The 19427-nt window shown below is 42.1% G+C and overlaps 1 protein-coding gene across 1 annotated transcript in view; it reads left to right on the top strand.

Moving 5' to 3' along the window:
- ltk (leukocyte receptor tyrosine kinase) overlaps positions 1–19427 on the top strand; it is a 172073-nt gene that overhangs the window by 99447 nt on the left and 53199 nt on the right. The window contains exons 9-11 of the mRNA XM_043698197.2: positions 3850–3948; positions 13164–13316; positions 14116–14226. Coding sequence (XP_043554132.2) covers positions 3850–3948; positions 13164–13316; positions 14116–14226 — 363 coding nt within the window. The remainder of the gene's footprint in view (positions 1–3849; positions 3949–13163; positions 13317–14115; positions 14227–19427) is intronic.

Raw genomic sequence — 19427 nt, 5'->3', positions numbered from 1 at the left:
ACCAGGGTCTCTTGCACTGTGAGGCAGCAGTGCTAACCACTGAGCCACCATGCCACCCATGAATAGTGTTTTTCCATCTCTACTTGCATTCAAACTTTAAGGTCCAGTGTTCTTTATTTTTCTGAAATCTACAAATTGATTAGCAAGTTATCTTGGGTGCTCCCATCCAAATATCCCCAGTTTACCTTTGTAGTGCTGGCAGCCATTTTGGCCAACCCCTGTGACAGCAATGAATGGTAGGTCTGTCTTTATCCTGGTTTCCAATGGATTATTTGGACTTGAAGCCAAGTGCCACTTAATTTGGTGCCCCACAGAACACACAGATCATGCTGCAAGGCAAATGTTGATATCACCATCATTTTCTGAACAAACAAACAACATTGCAATGCAAACAAGAACAAGCAAGGTAAACAATAAACAAGAATTCAGGCCTGTATGATTAAAACAGTGCAGCAGGTTGACATGTACAGTGCAGATTTATTTTTGAGATGCTTTAGATGTGTTCATCATAAATGACAGTATTATATTCAAAAAATGTGGTGCTGGAAAACCACGGCCGGTCAGACAGCATCTGAGGAGCAGGAAAGTCAAATTTCTGATGAAGACCCTATGCTCGAAAAATCGACTCTCCTGCTCTTCGGATCCTGCCTGACTGGCTGTGCTTTTCCAATGCCTCACTTTTTGATTCTGATCTCCAGCATCTGCAGTCCTTATTTTCTCCCAGACAGTATTATATTGTCAGTTTAATAAGTAATGTTACAGCTCACTGGTTATTAAAAATTCTTTTCTGACAAGTTGTTTGTATCCAACTGAAATAACTACTAACCTCCTCCACATTGTCACCATCACATGAAGGATTTGTACCCCCACCCTTGTCATTTCTGTCTAATCTTCAGAATAGTCATGATGATCTGTTCTCTGCCCATTTCTCTATGCCTTGCAGTTGTGCATCTTCCTCTTCAATTACATTTTAAACATCAATTCACAATGACTAAGAGTTATAGAATCACACAGCATGAAAACAGACTCTTTGCTCCAACCAGTTCATGCTGACCATAATCCCAAACTGAACTAGTTCTACTTGCTTGCGCTTGGCACGTATTCCTCCAAACATTTCAAATTCATGTACTTATCGAAATATCTTTTAAACATTGTAACTGTACCCATATCCATCACCTTTCTCTGGCAGTTCATTCCACACTGACTGTAAAAAAAAAGTTGCCCCTCATGTCCTTTTCAAATCTTTCTTCTCTCTCCTTAAAAATATGCCCCGAGTCTTGAAAACCGTCACCATAGAGAAAAAAAAAATCACCTGCCATTCACATTATCATGATTTTAAAAATCTTTATAAGGCCACACTAAGCTCCAGTGAAAGGTTCCAGTCTAACAGCCTCTCCCTATAATTCTTCTCCCTCTCCTTCCATTCCTGGCAACATGCTGGTAAATTTTTTTCTGAGCCCTCTCAAGCTTGCTAATATTGTTCCTCACCTGTATAACCTCAACACGACTTTCCAACTCCTATACTCAAACGCCTAGGCAAGAAGGCATGGGACGGGGTGAAAAATACACAAAATGGTTTTTTTTTCACTTTCCTTATTTGCTTAAAACAAGGCCTTGTACTCTTCCCAAATGGTCCTCAAACAGCTGTTGTTCCTCAAAGTGTGAGTTCTTCCAACATCGTCACTGAAGGTTAATGGATTCCATTTCTGGCCATGACTTGTAACCTTCAGCATGGGACTCTTACCTGGATCTGGACTGATTCAGAAAGGTGCAGGGATGATCACCTCAGGTGACCTTGTTTCCGAGTGGCAGCTCTGACTTGGAAACAAAAAAAATGGTTCTCTAACTGGAAGGGGGAGGGATAACTGACCCATCGATTTTTTTATTTTTGTTACCCTTCTGAAATGCTCGAAACACTCCTATCTTCTTCGGTAGATTGGGTGACCACTTCGCAGAACACCTATATTTTGTTCACAAAAAACACGGAGCTTCCAGTAGCCTGTCCCTTCAACACACCACCATATTCTCTGGCCAACATCTCTGTCTCAGGCTTGCTGCAGTGCTCCAGCGAAGCTCAGCGCAAGCTGGAAGAACCGCACCTATCGTCTACTCCTTAGCCCCTCCCCCCATCCTATCTTCTGCATAGGAAACCAACATTTTCCTAGCTACAGTCAGTTCTAAAGAAGGGCCACAGGACCCAAAACAGATGTTGCCAGACCTGCTGAGCTTTTCAAGCAATTTCTGTTTTTGTTTCTTTCTTTATCTAGTTAGCTTTATGGGATCCGATCCTTCCTCAGTGCTGGTAAATATATACCTTCACAAGCTGAGATGTTGTTGAAAACTTTGGAATTAGAGAGCAGGAGGCTAACCAGTATGAACACAAGATCTCTATCCAGGTGCACTGGCAAACTATCTTCTTGATGATATGGACATAATAAGAATGAGAGGTCACCTGATTGAAATAGTTCTTAGGGACCTTGACACGGTAGATAGGGAAAGGTTGTTTCCTCTTCTTAGAGAGTCTAGCACCAGGAGGCATCATTTTAGAGTAAGGAGCCACCCATTTAAGATAAAGATAAGGAGGAATTTATTTTCTCAAAATATAGTGAATCTGAGGCTGTTTCCTACTGTTGAGGCTGCTTCATTACATATATTCAAGGCTCAGAAAGACAGATTTGTAATCATGAAAGGAATCGATTGTTATGGGGGGGAGAAAGCAGGAAAAGATGATCAGATCAGCCATGATCTCCTTGAATGGCAGAGCAGATTCAATGGGTTGAATGGCCTACTTTTGTTCCTATGTCTTATATTTTATGACATTAATGTTTTTGAATAATCTGGAGCCGAGCAGAAAGAAGCCCAACTTCAAAAGAGAAGCTGACAGGCCACACGATATGCATAATAACCCTCAGAACTCATTGCCAATTAAATGTTTTTGAAGCATAATCATTGCTGTAATGTAGGAAATGAAGCAGGCAATTTAACCGCAGAATATTGCCAAGGTGCAGCAACAAGCTGACGGCCTGTTAATCTGGTGACATCAGGATGTCATCCCCCAGTTCTTCTTCGAAATAATACCACAGGAAATTTACCATCCACCTGAAAAAGCCATAGAGACATACAGCACGGACACATACCCTTCAGTCCAACTCTTCCATGCTGACCAAATATTCCAAATTAATCCAGTCCCATATGCCAGAATTTGGCCCATATCCCTCTTAAACCCTTCCTATTCATGTACCTATCCAGATGCCTTTTAAATGTTGTAATTGTACCAGCCTCACCACTCCCTCTCACAGCTCATTCCATACACACACCATCCTCTTTTTGAAAAAGTTGCCCCTTTGGTCCCTTTTAATTCTTTCCTCTCACCTTAAACCTATGCCCCCTGGTTTTAGACTTACCTACCCTGGGGAAAAGACCTTGGCAATTCACCTTATTGATACATGATTTTCTGAACTTCTATAAGATCATCCCTCAGCCTCTTAAGCTCCGGGGAAAATTAGCCTCTCCCTATAGCTCAAACCCTCCAACCCGGGCAATATCCTTGTAATTCTTTTCTGAACCCTTTCAAATTACACAACATTTTTTCTCTAGAAGGGACACCAGAATTGAAAGCTGCCTTGTCTGAGAGATGGCATATTCAGTGGTATAGCACTGACTGAACGCAGGTTAGGTGCTCAAGTAATTAGAGTGAGAGCTTGAACTTACGATGGTCTGATTCAGCGGTAGGAATGCTACCACTGAGGCAAGGCTGACATTTTTCAAATGCTGCCTTCAAGGAAAATGTAGTTAATTTGCTGTGTGACTAATAAGTTTGAGGTTCTCTGCTTCTGTGTTTTTTTTCAGGAGGTGATGCGTCATTAGCTGATGGGATCACAGCGAATGGCTACGATGGGATTTCATTTGTCAATCCAGCTGGAGAGATCTACCTTCACCCATTGGCAGGTGAAGAGAAATGAAGTGCAACCAATCCAGGCTTAGTTTCATGTTAAAGGAAAACATACTTCAAAAAAGCCTTGTGCATTTCAAAGTTGACTTACATTTATTTGGGTATCTATACAGGGTGTTTTGAGCAATAATTATCCCCAGCAGCCAGCTCTCGATTGGGGATGTTCAAGCACAGTCATAAGAGCAAAGAAACCTGAGTAGACCATTTCCCCTCCGAAGTCTCTTCCATCATTCACTGAGATTATGCTCAATCCATTTCCTAGCTCAATCTCCTTGCTTTGTTTCTATATCTCTTTGTACTCTTTGATAACTAAAAACTATCGAATTGAGATTTAATTGGTCTATTGCTTGTCTATGTTTCTACTACCCTTTTGTGTTAAGGAGTGTTTTTCAACTTCTCTCCTGAATGCCTTGGCTCTGAGTTTAGGGAGATGCTGTCTTTGTCTTAGGCCTTCCCAACCAATAGTTTCTCCTATCCTTCCTTTCAATTCCTTCCAAACTTCCAATAATAAAAATCAGGTCACCCTTTAAGTTTTATATTCCATTGAATGTAGGCTTAATTTATATTGTTGCATATACTATCTAGCCTTCAGAATCCTGAATTGGGATGAATCTCTAGGAATAGTTCTGATCCTTGTAGATGTAATTCACTGAACCTTAGGACTTAGTTTTTGATGGAAAGTTGGGAGCATGTTTGAGTCAGCAACCGACATCTCAAGTAACCTGTCTCCTGGGTGAATTTGTGAGAGCCAACCAATTGTGAAATTGTCTCTGGGATTAATATCTGATTAGGTGTGAGGTTAGAAGCACAAAAGGGCTGAGCATTTCGAGGAACATTGGCAGCACTGGCACTGGCAACGCTGTGCATGTTAAGCAGCTAATCTGTAGACATGAAAGAAGTGAAATGGCTGTCAGAGGGCAAATGCAGTGCTATGTTTCCTGGATGCAACTTGAGATGAATGTCAAAGCTTTTATGAGAGTGGAGAAAAGGGTTCTTGCCAGGAGGTGGCAGAAGGAGTCTGGTCAGCCTCATCCGAGCAGGTGCGGCTGGGAGTCACAGAAGGAGGAGAACAGCTGGATTGTGGTGTGTGGGACGTGGATCCAGTTCAGGAAATCCATTTCAGGTTCCTCGCGATCAGGCAAGGTGAGTGCCACCCAAGTTTCATGACAGCCGTCACTGTCACATCTCCAGAGCCTTCTTGAGCACACATTGTCCATTCTGTTTGTGACTACACATGTGAATCTCTACCTTGGTTTGTCTCTCAGTATCCATAAACAGCAAGGATACTATCCCTCAGTGCAGTCCTCACTTTCGTCTCAGTAAAGTGAACCCTGTCCCACAGTGAACTGCATCTGCCTCATCCCAACCAAACATTGACTCCACAACAGTCCTGACTCTTCAAATTCCTCATTTAGTAGAAAAGAGAGCAGGCATCTCTCAGGACAGGCCTCAGAAAGGGGAGGTGACCATCTTGACAGCAATAGGAGAAGACGTCGTGGGCATTCATAGGGTGGTATCAGTGCCAGACTGTTGCTGATGGACAGAGGGGGTTTTCTGCATAATCCTGATATACAGAATATACAACACTTCCTTCAACATATGTCGTGAAGTTCACCGATATGAAACATTTAATGATCAGGAAAATGCCAGGACTTGATCTATCTTTGTTAGCCATGTGCATTAATAATGATTGTCTTGTATTTCCCACAGGAGCATTGCCAGACGTGAAGTTAGTGATGAGGTGTTTGAATCCTACTCCATGAAGTTATACTCTGAGAAGCACTGGCACATAACCAATGCTCATTCCTCCCCTGGCACAGATACACTCAATGGGTCCAGCACCAGAGGTGGAGAGGGTGGCACATCACAAGAAGCAAGGATCCAATGTGTAAGAGCAAAGGCTGAGGCAGAAAGGGCTATGATATGTCCCCTCCATAGTCTGAGGAAACGCTGTCCTGCTGAGCTGACACTCCGGGTTCGTCCACTAGTGGGTACTAGTGGAGCATCAAAGGGAAACATGGTCTTGTGTAGGCGCTCTCAGAGATATTGTGTTCTCCAGTGCTGATGATGATGGAAGCCATTGCAGCAACAGCTCGGGCATATGAACATGTGACTCAGTCTGACTGCAAGAGTTGCCAACCCCATGGAGAATCAGAAAGAGAAAGACCAATGAGCTAACGTAGGCAAACAGTAAAGATGTCCAGTTGATGGCCGCAAGCATTGACCAAATGTCCACCTGGATAGTTGACCACAACATTAAAATTAGGGCGACAGGGAAAATGTGCTGTAAAGGCCCAGCCAGAGAAACGCAAATCCCTCGAATGAGTAAAACAAAAATGCGGTCAAGCGCTCACCCACATTTGGCTGGCAGGGAGGCACAGGTCAGTGGTGAGAGAGAGAGGAAGTAAACGGGGCTGATGAAATTGAAGGGCTTTCCTCAAATCAGCTCTCTATTCTAGGTCAGGTGGTCACTGTGACAGAGGCACAACGCAGACTTCCATTGCCTGTGACTGAGCTAACCCCATACAATTGCAGTTGGCGGTGGAGATGGGAAAGTTTGGTGGAACTGGAAATTTGATATAGAGAATGCAGGAGGAGCTGCAGTTTCCTCTTTCACATTCCGTCTGTTAGCTAGTGTGTGTTCTTTCATCTGAAAACTAAAAGGTTGCAACTTACGAGGACAGTTAACTAGTTCCAATTCTGTAATGTAATCAAAAATAGAAAGGATTGGACAGACATGACAGGGATGATGATGTGCTGTGAATGCAGCATAGAATAGAATAAAAAATTTTTGTCACTTTTATATGAAAAACACAGTGGTAAATTTTATAAGTCGCCCCAACAGGGTGCCTACATCAATGATAGAAGTCATACATAATAATTAAAAAAAAGTTAAATTACGACAAAGTTTATCCCAGTTCAGTTAACAGCTCCTGGGCTCAGGGAAAGCTGATTCAGGGACATTGGAATACCCTGAAGATGTGGCTGGGATGAGACCCGCCTCTGCCCCATTTAGGGCCACTGGATACTAGACCAGAAGCGTCCACTGAAGAAGACTGCCAGTCTGGGCCAAGACAACCACTCCTGAAATACCTAGACAGGGATGACGAAGAAGTCCTCCACGTGGGGATAAGACCACTACACCAGGAAAACACCAACACACTGGGCCAAGACCGCTACTTTCTTCCTTCTGGTACCTGGGCCTAGCTGCAGACCTGGAGCCTCTGCCTGGCCTGAAGGTCTGGGCCAGGGAGTCAGCCTGTAACCTGTTCCTTGCTCACCAGGAGATCCTGGGCTGGCATGGAGCTGTGCCTGACTCATCCCGCTGTTGCTGCTGCTGCCGCTGGAGGCCTCCTCTTACACCCACCACTTTCCAGGCTTTAAAGAGAAGGAAAAAGAAGAAATAGAGCAAAAGCAAAGAGATAGAAAGCCGATGGGAGTGAATGAGGTCAGCACCCCCTACTCGTCCGCCATCTTGTGAACAAAACATGAGAGCTTGCAGAATTCAGTGCCATTCTGATCGATCTATTTGCGGTATGCATCTACTGTTTGAGTAATTTAAGTTCAGGGTTGCTAAGTTGAAATCTGACTGCTGCAGACCATTGCAGGGCATCAGATTGTAGGAGAGTTGCATGGATTCTTTACTCTGGAACAGTCATAGCCTTTTGGTTTCGAGACTTTGAACTTTGGCTAGGGTTCAGGTTAAATGCATCAGGTGGAATCTTTCCCAGTCCTGAACGTCGTGGCCTATGACAAGAAATTTGGGAGAATCATGTGACTTGTCAAGCGAGGCCTTTCTCAACATTGGAACTGACAAGTCTCTTTTTCCTAACCATGACGTGGACACTGAGATGACATTCTCATGAGTTAATGATGAGAAGCCTTTTAATGAGGATTATTGCTCATTATCACCCTTGCATTGCCTAATCTTGCCTCATGAATATGCACTATCTTGTTCTCCCACCTGCCAGACAGATCAAGATGCCAAGAATTCCCAACATGAAGACCTCCTGACCTAATCCTTGGACACTCAGCACTAACATCTTACAGCTTGTTTCTGCACTCAGTGCTGCACTTTGGAGCACACCAGCATCTCACCTCATTGCAGTGCTATTTCTGGTATATTGTGTACACAGGGTGAGCACCCAGCTCACTGAATTGGACATAGAAGCTTCTCAGGGCTTCTCACTCCATCTCCTTGCGCTCTCTCATTTTGCACCTGTTATGATGTACACAGCATCTCCATCCTGCCATTTTGTGCTTTGTTCCCCCTACCACCACACCATGCCAGAACGTAAAGGTTCACAGTACTGTCTTGCCTTGGTGTTCAGCACAGCCACAAAACTAGGATGCTGTACCTGGTTGTTAGCATCCATCAGTCAAGGAAACGGACAATTTGCTGTCAGGCATTATCTCATTGTCACGCCTATAGGAAAGACCAGTGGTCTACTCAATAAACTCACTGCACATACATCAACCCAAAGGCCTTGTCTTAATGCGGATTGGGGTGCTGCCATCAGTCAGGAATGGTGTATGGTTAGTCAAGAGCATCATCCAATTGAGTGGGCACTGTCAGTTGGGCACAAAGATAGTCTTCTCAGGATCTTTTCTCTGGGACATCCGAACCAAACAACACCGTCGCCCTGTATCTGAACACTTGAACTCCCCCTCCCACGCTGCCAAGGATATGCAGGTCCTGGGCCTCCTCCATTGCCAAACTCTAACCACCTGATGCTTGGAGAAAGGATGCCTCATCTTCCGTCTTGGGATACTTCAACCATATGGGATCAATGTGGATTTCACCAGTTTTCCCATTTCCCTTCCCCTCCACCTTATCCCAGTCCCAACCTCCCAACTTGGCACTGACACTCTTGAACAGTCCTACCTGTCCATTTTTCTTCCCACCTATCTGCTCCACTCTCCTCTCTGACCTATCACTTTCATCCCCACCTAACGCATTCCCAGCTACCATCTCCCCAACCCCATCCCCCCTCCCACCCCCTCCCATTTATCTCTCAGCCCTCTTGGTCCACAACCCTCATTCCTGATTTAGGCTTTTGCCTGAAATGTCGACTCTCCTGCTCCTCAGATGCTGCCTGACCGGCTGTGCTTTCCCAGCACCACAGTCTTTGAATCTTTACTTTCTGTACTGGATTGAGACAAAGGAAAGGATTGAGTGAGAAAAAGATGGCTGGCACAGTTGTTGGTGCTGGTGTAGGTGAGGGAAGGGTGTCCTGAGTGAGTGAGTAGAAAGTGCAGAGGCCACCCAGGTTTAGTATGTGGGGGGTTCAGATCGCTGAGAGTAAGTGAGTGTAAATATTGTATGCAATAGTCAAAGTATGCAGAGCTATAAATAATATTCTGAGGAAAGGGTTAGAAGACTCAGGGACCAAATTAAAACGCAGAACTTCAAAGCCTTCGAATAATACTGAAAACGTCCATGAAATAAAATCAACGATCATGCATTAAAATTCCACTTATAAATATTGCTCCTCATAGAGTTAATAAAATTACCTGCCAGAGCCAATGAAATTCCAGCTGAAATAGGTGTCTGTATTTCTGCTGGTCAATTTAATGGTCACTTGCCTTTAAAGGATGAGTCCTATGATCAATCACATCATCTAATTAATCACAATTGACCTATCCTAAAGCATCTAATTTTTACATCAAAGTTGACAAGACCATTTAAAAGTACTTGTCAATAATTCCTGATTCCAGAACCACAAGTCTCACAAATTGATCACCTGATATGTTTCACATGGACTTCAGATCTCCAAACCTACACCACCTCCCCATCCCAACACTGTCACCAAAGGTCTCAATTAATACGAAATACAAAATTGAGAAAGGCACTAAATGACTGAAATGAAAATTTTTTAATGTAATTCTGTGCTGATGTTCAATAGGTGACTACTGAAACTCATTTTTGCAGCCACATCTCGTGCCTCAGTGGTGTTCACCAGTTCTGGCTTATTCCATATGGGATCCAAGTGCAGTTCTATCCCTAATGTTTCAAATCCATCCAGGATTTTTGGTGTCAGTCTCTCCAGGATTGTTTCACCATTCACCTGAACACAGAGTCAATTGTTCTTCCTATAGCCTAAGATTCACATTGAATACCATGCATCATCACATATGCACTTTCCACCTCTGCCTCTGGCAACACTGGTTCACTTTATCTTGTAGTTGTTCTGGTCCTTAATCTCATATGAAACTATTCAGGAAAATAAAAATTTCCTTTCAAATGTTAGGGAACACAGGTTCCAATACCTGGAATATCCTTCTAAATCTTACTTCCCCTTCTCTTCTCTTTGACCGCCATCTCCTCTTCTTATCTCACCTCTTGCTGTGTATTCACAATATGCTCTGCTCTTCCTCTTTCCAACACTGACTATCCTGTCCAATCAGTTTTATTTATTTCTGCCACACTCACCCCCACTTCAAAGAATTTCAAGCTGAGCACAATTTTGAGCTCTTGTTCAGTTGCCTTTGCCTCCATATTTATTCCTTTAATAAGGAGTCCTCCCTTAACTAGTAGACTCTTTCACAGGCCTCCAATTTTCTTTCTCCATTTGTACCTATTCCTCTGGCCTCTTGCCTGTTCTTGATCTTTTCATTAAGAACTGGTTGTGTGATCTCGGCTGTCTTAACTTTGTTGTTCCCCCACTTACTGTAAGCTATCTTTTTCTCTCTGAACTTGCTGCGCTCTGTTCCCTCTGGTCTCATTCAAACATTGTTATCAAACAGGCTGACAGGGGTGTGCCTGTTGTTGGCTGGCTTACTGACCCCTCACATCCAGGGACAGAGGGCCAACTCTCAGACATTTCATCCTCCCTCCCCTGGACCATGACCCCAGCCCTGAAAGTCAATGCTTTGTTTCAACGACTGTCACTGACCTCATCTCCTCTGGAGATCTTCTGTCCACAGCTTTTCCCCTTATAACCCCCAATTTTTACTTGTACCCAAAATCCATTATGAGGACTATCCTGGTAAACCCATCTTAATTGATTTGGATAAGGGAACGAAATGTAACATCTCAAAGTTTGCAGATGATACCAGCTTGGATGGGAGCATGTAGAAATCCTTCAGGATGATCTGGACAGACAGGTTGAGTGAATGGGCAAATTAATGGCCAATGCAGTGTGATTCAGATAATGTGAGGATATTCACTTTGAAAACAAAAATAAGAGTGTAGATTACTAGCTGAATGGCTGTAAATTGGGAGAGGGGTGTGTGCACCAATCGCCAAAGATAAGCATGTAAAGAAGGCAAATGATTTGTTGGCCTTTCATTGCAAGAGCTTTTGAGTACAGGAGCAGGGGTGTGTTGTTGCAGTTAGTTGGGGCCTTGGTGAGAGCACACCTGGAATATTGTGTGCAGTTTTGGTCTCCTTTGCTGAGGAAGGGTGCTCCTGCTCTTGAGGGAGTTCAGCAAAGGTTTACCAGACTGAGTCAGAGGATGGCAAGATTGACATATGAGGAGAGATTGACTAGGTTTGGATTATTTTCACTGGAGTTCAGACAAATGAGGGGGGATCTCACAGAGACTTTTAAAATTCTAACTGGACTAGACAAAGTAGATACAGGGAAGATGTTCCCAATGATGGGTGTGACCAGAACCAGGCGTCACAGTCTCAAGATTCAGGGTGGAGCATTTAGGACGGAGATGAGGAGACATTTCTTCGCACAGAGTGGTGAGCCTGTGGAATTCATTACCATAGAAAGTACTTGATGCCAAAACATTCAATGTATTTAGGAGGTGGCTAGATATAGCACTTAGGCATTTGGGATCAAAGATTATGTGGAGAAAGAAGGGTTACACTCCTGAGTTGGACAATCAGCAATGATCGTGATGAATGGTAGATCAGGCTTGAGGGGACGAATGGCCTCCTCCTGCTCCTATCTTCTGTTTTTCCAATGAGCTGTATGGGTGGTGGCTGTGGTTGTTTTGTTAGTGTTGGTTGAACAAAAATGGTGTCTGTTTAAATTCAGCAAATTCAGATGTGGGAATGGGTATACATACATCCAGAGCAGAGACCGATCTGCCATTTTAATAGACCTCCGGAGTTGACATGACTCCAGGCAAACCCAGCCCAGTGCCTTGACAGGAAGGTGTGATCTTATCTGTCTATTACTTGAGTTGCAGTATTGATGGGGGTTTCCTGTTGCCCCTTCGGCTTTGGGAGCATGCTTACCATCTTTAAATGGTCAGCAAGCCTGCCTTCTGGCCAAGAATTAGCCACTTCTAGAGCACTGTGTCCAGTTCTGGGTGCCCCGTTATAGAAAGGATATCATTAAACTGGTGATGGTTCAGAAAAGATTTACCAGGATGTTGTCAGGAATGGAGGGTCAGAGTTAAAAGGAGAGGCTGATTAGGCTGGAACTTTTTTTCACTGGAGGGGGTCCTTATAGAGGTTTATAAAATCATGAGGGGTATAGACAAGGTGAATGGAAGGTGTCTTTTCCCTAGGGTGGGGGATTTCAAGACGAGGGGGCATATTTTTAAAGTGACAGGAGGAAGATTTTAAAAATGCACGTGGCACAACTGTTTTACATGGAGTTTGTGCGTGGAATGAACTTCCAGAGGAAGTGGTGAATATGGTTACAGTTACAACTTTTAAAAGACATTTGGATAAGTACATGAAAAGGAAAGGTTTGGAGGGATATGAGCCAATCGCAAGTGGGTGGGACTAGATTAATTTGGAATTATGGTTGACATAGACTGGTTGGACCAAAGGGTCTGTTTCTGTGCTGTATGAATCTATGACTTAAGGGAAAATCACCATTGTTCAAGAAATACCTGTTTTAATCCCAACACAGAACAAAGCCTGCCCTAATTATCAAAATGAAATTGGTAAACTTTTGAAGGGTAAGCAATGAAGCAAGAGTGGGAAGTTTTACAAAAGACCTGACATAGGCATGGTAGGCCAAATGGCATGCTTTCGCCTGTGTGTAAAAGTTTGTGATCTTTGCAAATTAAAGGAAAGGTGATTTTCAGTTGTAGCAAGAAAAGAGAGGCTATTTAACAAGAAGCAAGTACAGTCTGTGTGAAAGCAGTAAGAAGGAGGCCTCACTTTTGGATTGTCAGAACAAAAGCTCAAAACCATTCAACAAAACCTGGCTCTCTAGCTGACTTGAGTTCACAATATGGATTTTCAGTGAAATTTTCTGCAAACGGCCTCTGATTAAATTGCTTTACACTCTGTTCACAGCCATGGAAAGTCACGGGGAAGCTGAAATTCGGATCCATATCAACTGCAGCCATTGTGAATCAGACAACTGTGAACGGGACCAAGAGTCCAAGAAGATAGTATGTCTGTGCCTCGGTGGGAAAGTTTTAGCCAAAGATAATGTTACCTGTACAGGTAAGAACAAATTTCAAGAACTTAGTAAAGTGTTGGTTGTCTCTATGTTATCAGCATGATCGGTGGTACCTCTGTAATGACATTTAGCTTTTGTATAAAGGATGATTGTTTGTGTATTGTTTGTATAATAGAGATTTGTCTCAGCACTGTCTGTGTAATGGATGTTTATGACCTGTGTGTAATGGAGGTTTGTCCCTGTACTGTATGTAATGGATGCTTGTCTCTGAACTATCTGTATGATAGAGGTTTGTCCCTGAGCTGTGTAATGAATGCTGGTTTCTGTAATATAAATGTGATGATGTTTGAATCTCCATTGGTTGCTTCTGTCATGTTAGTGTAATGATAGGGGGTTTCACCTTGTTTTTAATGAATATAACTAATTAAAATGAATGAGGCTCTATTATTCACAGGCAGTTCTTTTTCTGTATTGTCTGACTATATTTTGTTTTGTTGGTGTGGATAATAAAAAGTCAGTGAATAATAAAAAGCCAGCTTTCTGAATGTAGGTACAATCCAGATGCAATTGATGTATGGATATATTATCAACAACAATCAGCAATAAATCTCTGGTACTGGTGGGAATACAGTGTGTTTCAAAGAGTGCTGATGGAAATAGGCCGACTGTACTTGGACATTGTCCTTGTGACTTATAATATCTGCCACTCTTTTAAAAATGAGCCACAGTGGCTTTCAGAACAATTGTTTTTTCAATTATGATTGAATATTGATAATGAAAATGTACTTGCATGTGAATGAAAGGCTTAATGAGTGCTTCTTTTATCTCCCTATTTATCCACAGTTCCTGGAAGTGCCATTCAAGAAAGCCATCTTCCTTTCTCCCTCATAATTGTCGTGGTTACGTCCACCATTGTTACTGGTGTAGTTCTAACCTGTGCTGGACTTGCTCTCAGTAAGAATTTCATTAAACTTTGTACTGCACACCTCCCTTCTCAACCAACATTTCACAAGCTATGAGCTCAGAATTTTACTTTTGGTTTTACAGTGTTATTGATAGTTGCTTCCTCCAATAATGCCATTATGTTCATGAATGCATCATTGAAAACGTATAACCACTAGCTTCACTTTCTCCTGTCCATCCATATCTGAAACAGCCTAGGGAAGAAAGTTAGCAACACGAGAGATAATAGTGTAATTATAGGCATCATATGGCTATATCTTTAATTCCATTTATGTTCTTTGGAAAAATGACATGCTTAGCTTAGTCTATTCCCAATCTATACCAGATTGATACTAGTCACCCAGATGTTGAATTTGGGATGATCTAGTGTACATATTTCAAAGTTCATGGAATATCAACTCATGAGATAATAGGACAACTTGCATTTATATTGCACTTTTTACAGAGCAAAATATCCCAAGGTTCTTCACTGGAGTGTTGTCAGAGAAGAGCTAAGCCAAAGAAGGATATAATAAAACAGGTAGCCAAAAGGTTGAACAAAGAGTTGTAAGAGAGAGTTGTTTTTACGGGCATACTTAAAGAAAGAAAGATCTGTAAAGAGGTGGAGATGATTAAGATGGGACTTCCCATATTTAGGGCTAAGGAATCTGAAGGAACAGCCAGTAATGGTGGAGTAACGAATATTGGGGAAGCAATTGACGAAGCCCCAAGATCTTGGAGATTGTAATGTTTGAAAGAAGTTACTAAGATAAGGAAGATCAAGGAATCCGAACAAGAGGAGGAGAATGTTAAATCTGAGGCATTGATGAATCAGAAGCCAATGTGGGCCAGCAAGAACAGAGTTGATGCATGAACATGACATGGTGAAAGTTAGAATCCTGGAGCTACCTCAGGGTAAGATAACAAGAAAATATCAATCAAATCTCATTCCTCCAATTCTCTATATCACTCATATTATCCACCTGCATATCAGATATCACAAGGAGTTTGCCTATTTTACCTCATTGTTGAAATTATTCCAAGTACTTAGCTCTGTTTGAGCCAAACTACCTTTCGTCTTGGTTTCCAACTTACTTTCAGTTTATATCTGCTGATTATAATTTCTTGAATTATTTTAAAGTAATTTTCAGTAATGTCTTTCCATACACGTTTTATTGTTAGACTGTGTGATACTGGACTTTGTGAGGAACATGAACAGGAGTAGGCCATTCAGCCCATTAAGCCTGCCCTACCATTCTATGACCATGGCTGATGGAACACCTCATTGCCTTTTACCCATCCATTATCATAACCTGGTATGCCAATCTCTGCCTTTAGCATACTCAAAGACTGAGCTTCCACAACCATCTGTAGTAGAGAATTCCAAAGGTTCACAGCCCTCTGAATTGAAAAAAAAACTTCACCTCAGAACTTAGTGAATATTTATAAGTTGTGTCTGCTGGTTCTAGACTCTGCAACCAGTGGAAACATTTTTCCTGCACCTGTTTATTCCTTTAGTATTTTGTAAGTTATAAAATACCTGAATTATATGATCTTTAATCTTCTAAATCCAAGGGAAATTAAGCTTCACTTATGAACATGCACTCATAATTTAACCTTTTTTTGGTTTCTGTAACCTTTTGATGTATCTGCTCTGCACACACTCCAAGACCTATTCCTAGGAGGTCCAGTGCTGAACACAATCATCCAGGTATGGTCTAACAAGAACTCTGAACAGTTGTAGTGTCACTTCCAATACATTTGTGTTCCAGTTCTCTTTGAGGAAGTTAAAATTTCATTAGCCTTTATGGTTTACTTATGTAGCTGTTAACAAGTTTTGGAGATTACTGAACTGGACTCCTAAATCTCTCTGCCCCTCTTTTCTAGCCTCTTCTCTTTTAGAAAAACAAATGCTGTGATTTATCTTTCTTTAATTCAAGTGGAAGGTCACTTGAACTCCATTTGCCATATTTTTGTCCACTCATTACCACTTTGCCAAATTTTGCTCCCATCTGTCGTGTCTATGGCATCATCTACCTTAGACTGATCCCAGCCTTGGAAATGCCACCCCAGCTTCCCTTTTTCTGCCCATGGTGGGTGTCGGGGTAGGTTGGGAGTTGGGTCGGGTGGAGGAGGTTGCTAGTTTCCCCAGGACAGGCAAACCTGCCTCAGGGCTCTAGAACCCAGGCCAGTGATTAAACTAATGGAATAAAACATAATACATTCCTCCAGTCCTCATCCATAAATGCTCAGCTGCTTCCATGAACGACACATGCCTCAACCACGGCCCATCCCTCCAAAAATGGGAATTGCTGGGGTCCAGGACTAAGGATTTCCAATGTCTTCTGCCACTTTTTTCCACTGTGGCAAGAGTCTCCATCATGGTAAAAATCTGGCCTTGGCATCATCGGCGAATTAAGACCCTTCATTCAAATTGTTTATAAAGCTGTGGTACTAGTACAGATCCTGATGGGCACCATAATTCACATTCTGCCAAACAGTTTACATTAAACCATTAAACCTGCCCTATCTGCTACTTTCTAACCAATTCCTTAACCAATATACGATTTTTGTTACCAGTCTCTTAAATGTGCCTTTAATACATATCAATACTTTTATTCCATATCAGTATTAATTGGATAGATAAAATCATTGTCATAGTTCCTTTAGCTTGAGTTTATTTTTCTGTAATTTTAATCTGATTCTTCGCTTTCAAGCAAATGTTATCTCTGCTCTGCTGCCCATGTTGGCTCCTCATTGGTGAAAACCCATCAGTTAAGTGGCCATTACTTATATAACAGCCTTGAAAGCAAGTTCTGACCAGCTTTTTGACACCTGGGTCCCAAGTACCTTTACTCGTTGTCCATGCCCACAATCTCTAATGGTTTCTGAATGGTAAACTGGAGTAGGGACAGTTGCTATATTTACCCTCCCAATGTAGCAACTTCACTGCCCAAAGCCATGTGCTAGATCAGCACAGACCAAGGATGGAATGTGGAATTTGTCTGATTTGCATGGTTCAATGACACTTACTGAGCTATAAGGAAACTGTGTCTTATTTATCATAGAGCAGATGAATGACCAACAATCCTGAATTATATGCTTATTTATTTGATTCTATATGAATATTTGCTGGTAGATATTTTATCATAATTTGTATCAATATCAGTTCTGTAGATAGTTGTGCTGTAGATTATCTGCAACTGTATCCCACTTAACTCAAAATCCTGACACAATCCACAGATTCTGAATTTCTGAGTGATATTTTTAAGTGAGCAGAGACATAAATTACTCGTACCCTGCACTATTCCCAAAAAGAGTGTGTTTGTACCACTTTATCAGTATCAGGTGCTATGTTTGGCCCAGGCTATAATTCGCAGTCATCAGAGCTGAGCATTGGATTTAGTATATTTCTGATTTGGCTCCAGCAACTGTATAGCTTAGTATTTGTGAACCTACTGACCTTCTGAGGGTGTAGTCAGGTGAATCAGCTTCTCTCTGACATTCTCTGTGTTGGCCAGTCACCTGCCAGCAATGGATGGACAGATGCATGCATGAGGACCTCCCTGCATGACAACAGTCGACTTCACTTTAAAAGCTTTTCATTAGTAGTAAAATAGTTAGAATATCCTGAGGCTGTAAAATATGGTGTATAAGAGCAAGTCTTCCTTCTTCATTGTAAGGTTACTAAATCACCAAGACCATGAAGGAAATTGGACATGTTACCCTCCAATTACCCTCCCTCTCAGGAAAGGTGATGGCTGATTGTTTGATTATTGATCCAGAGTCCTAGGTAATGTTCTGAGGGTCTGGGTTTGAATCCTGCCACAGCAGATGGTGGAATTTGAATTCAATACAAAACATCTAGAATTAAGATTCTAATATGACCATTAATCCATTGCCGATTGTTGGAAAATCTAACCTAGTTCACGAATGTTCTTTAGGGGAAGAAATCTGCCATCCTTACCTGGTCTGGCCTACATGTGACTCCAGACCCACAGTAATGTGACTGACTCTTAACTGCTCTCTGAGCAATTAGGGATGGTTAATAAATGCTGCCTAGCCAACGATGCCCATATCCCATGACTGAATAAAGGAAAACAAAAAGTTATCTGAGGCATTCCTCTCATTTTGTGATGGTTTGAGTTATTTTGCTCATTCCACAACGTGAGAATTTCTCCCCATCCAGCACCACCAGCCTATTATTCTGTTATTTCACAACCCCTAAATGACCATATTAGCAGCTGCTTTGAGTGGGAACTGTCCGCTTGCTTGGTTTCTTGGAATGTTTACTTGTTCGTCATGTAACAATCTCACTCTGGGTTATTACTCCATATTCCATTACTGATAGTAAAATGTTACAGAGCAGAATAAAAACAGTTTGAGGACTTGACTTGGTTTCTCCACTTTTCAGCAAAGGTCATCCACCTCTAACTGACGGTTAAACATCAGGTAAGCAAAGATTAAATCCCACAGAATGCCCAAATGAATCACCGTGACCATTGCTGCATTGGGATCAGTCTGTTACATTACATTTCACCTCAGAGACTCATCTACACTTTCAATAAACCCTATCTCTACCACTTTCCTTGAAGTATTCCCTCGATTTCCAACATTATTAATAAAAGCATTTTCTTAACAATACCAGCTGAAACATTTAACCAAAAGTAGTTCCCTTTAACTGAATATATTTCCAATCCCTTCACCAGCAATGTCTGTTGGACACAGATTCAGTTACTGTGGAGTCTCCCAATTCTCCCTGATCTGGTCATGGGGAATGGTGTAGGAAGGTGTTGGCCTGTACTCTCAGCAGCTGAAGCAAGAAGAGTTGGGTTGGTAACAGTATCTCAAAGGTCATTGAACTGAAGCGGCCAGTGGGCTGCCACATCAGGATGAAGAGAGGTGAGAATTTGTCAAGAGGGTCCCACTTCCACTTAACTGGACATCATCTAGTTTTATCTCTTTTATGATACTTTGTGGAGAAGATGTGACAATCAAAGACTGGCAAGCGGTGAAGCTTCAACTACAGTGGCAGCACCTGAACATCTGGCAGCTGTTACTTCATATACTCAAGTTTAGGATGCAGAGAGGGGTGAGTCACTTGGATGTGGATTTACTGCTTCAAAAGACCCGCAATAGACTGCATAGGATTAACACAAATCTCAGATTGCCTCTGTACTGCAAGATTTGCAATCCAGACTGTCGCGACTCCA

The sequence above is a fragment of the Chiloscyllium plagiosum genome, unplaced genomic scaffold (assembly GCF_037043375.1).
Source record: "Chiloscyllium plagiosum isolate Xiang-an unplaced genomic scaffold, Cpla_swu_hap1 HiC_scaffold_8, whole genome shotgun sequence".
Taxonomy (NCBI): Eukaryota; Metazoa; Chordata; class Chondrichthyes; order Orectolobiformes; family Hemiscylliidae; genus Chiloscyllium; species Chiloscyllium plagiosum.
The sequence above is the reverse complement of the archived record's forward strand: the minus strand, read 5'-3'. Positions and strand labels throughout refer to the sequence as shown.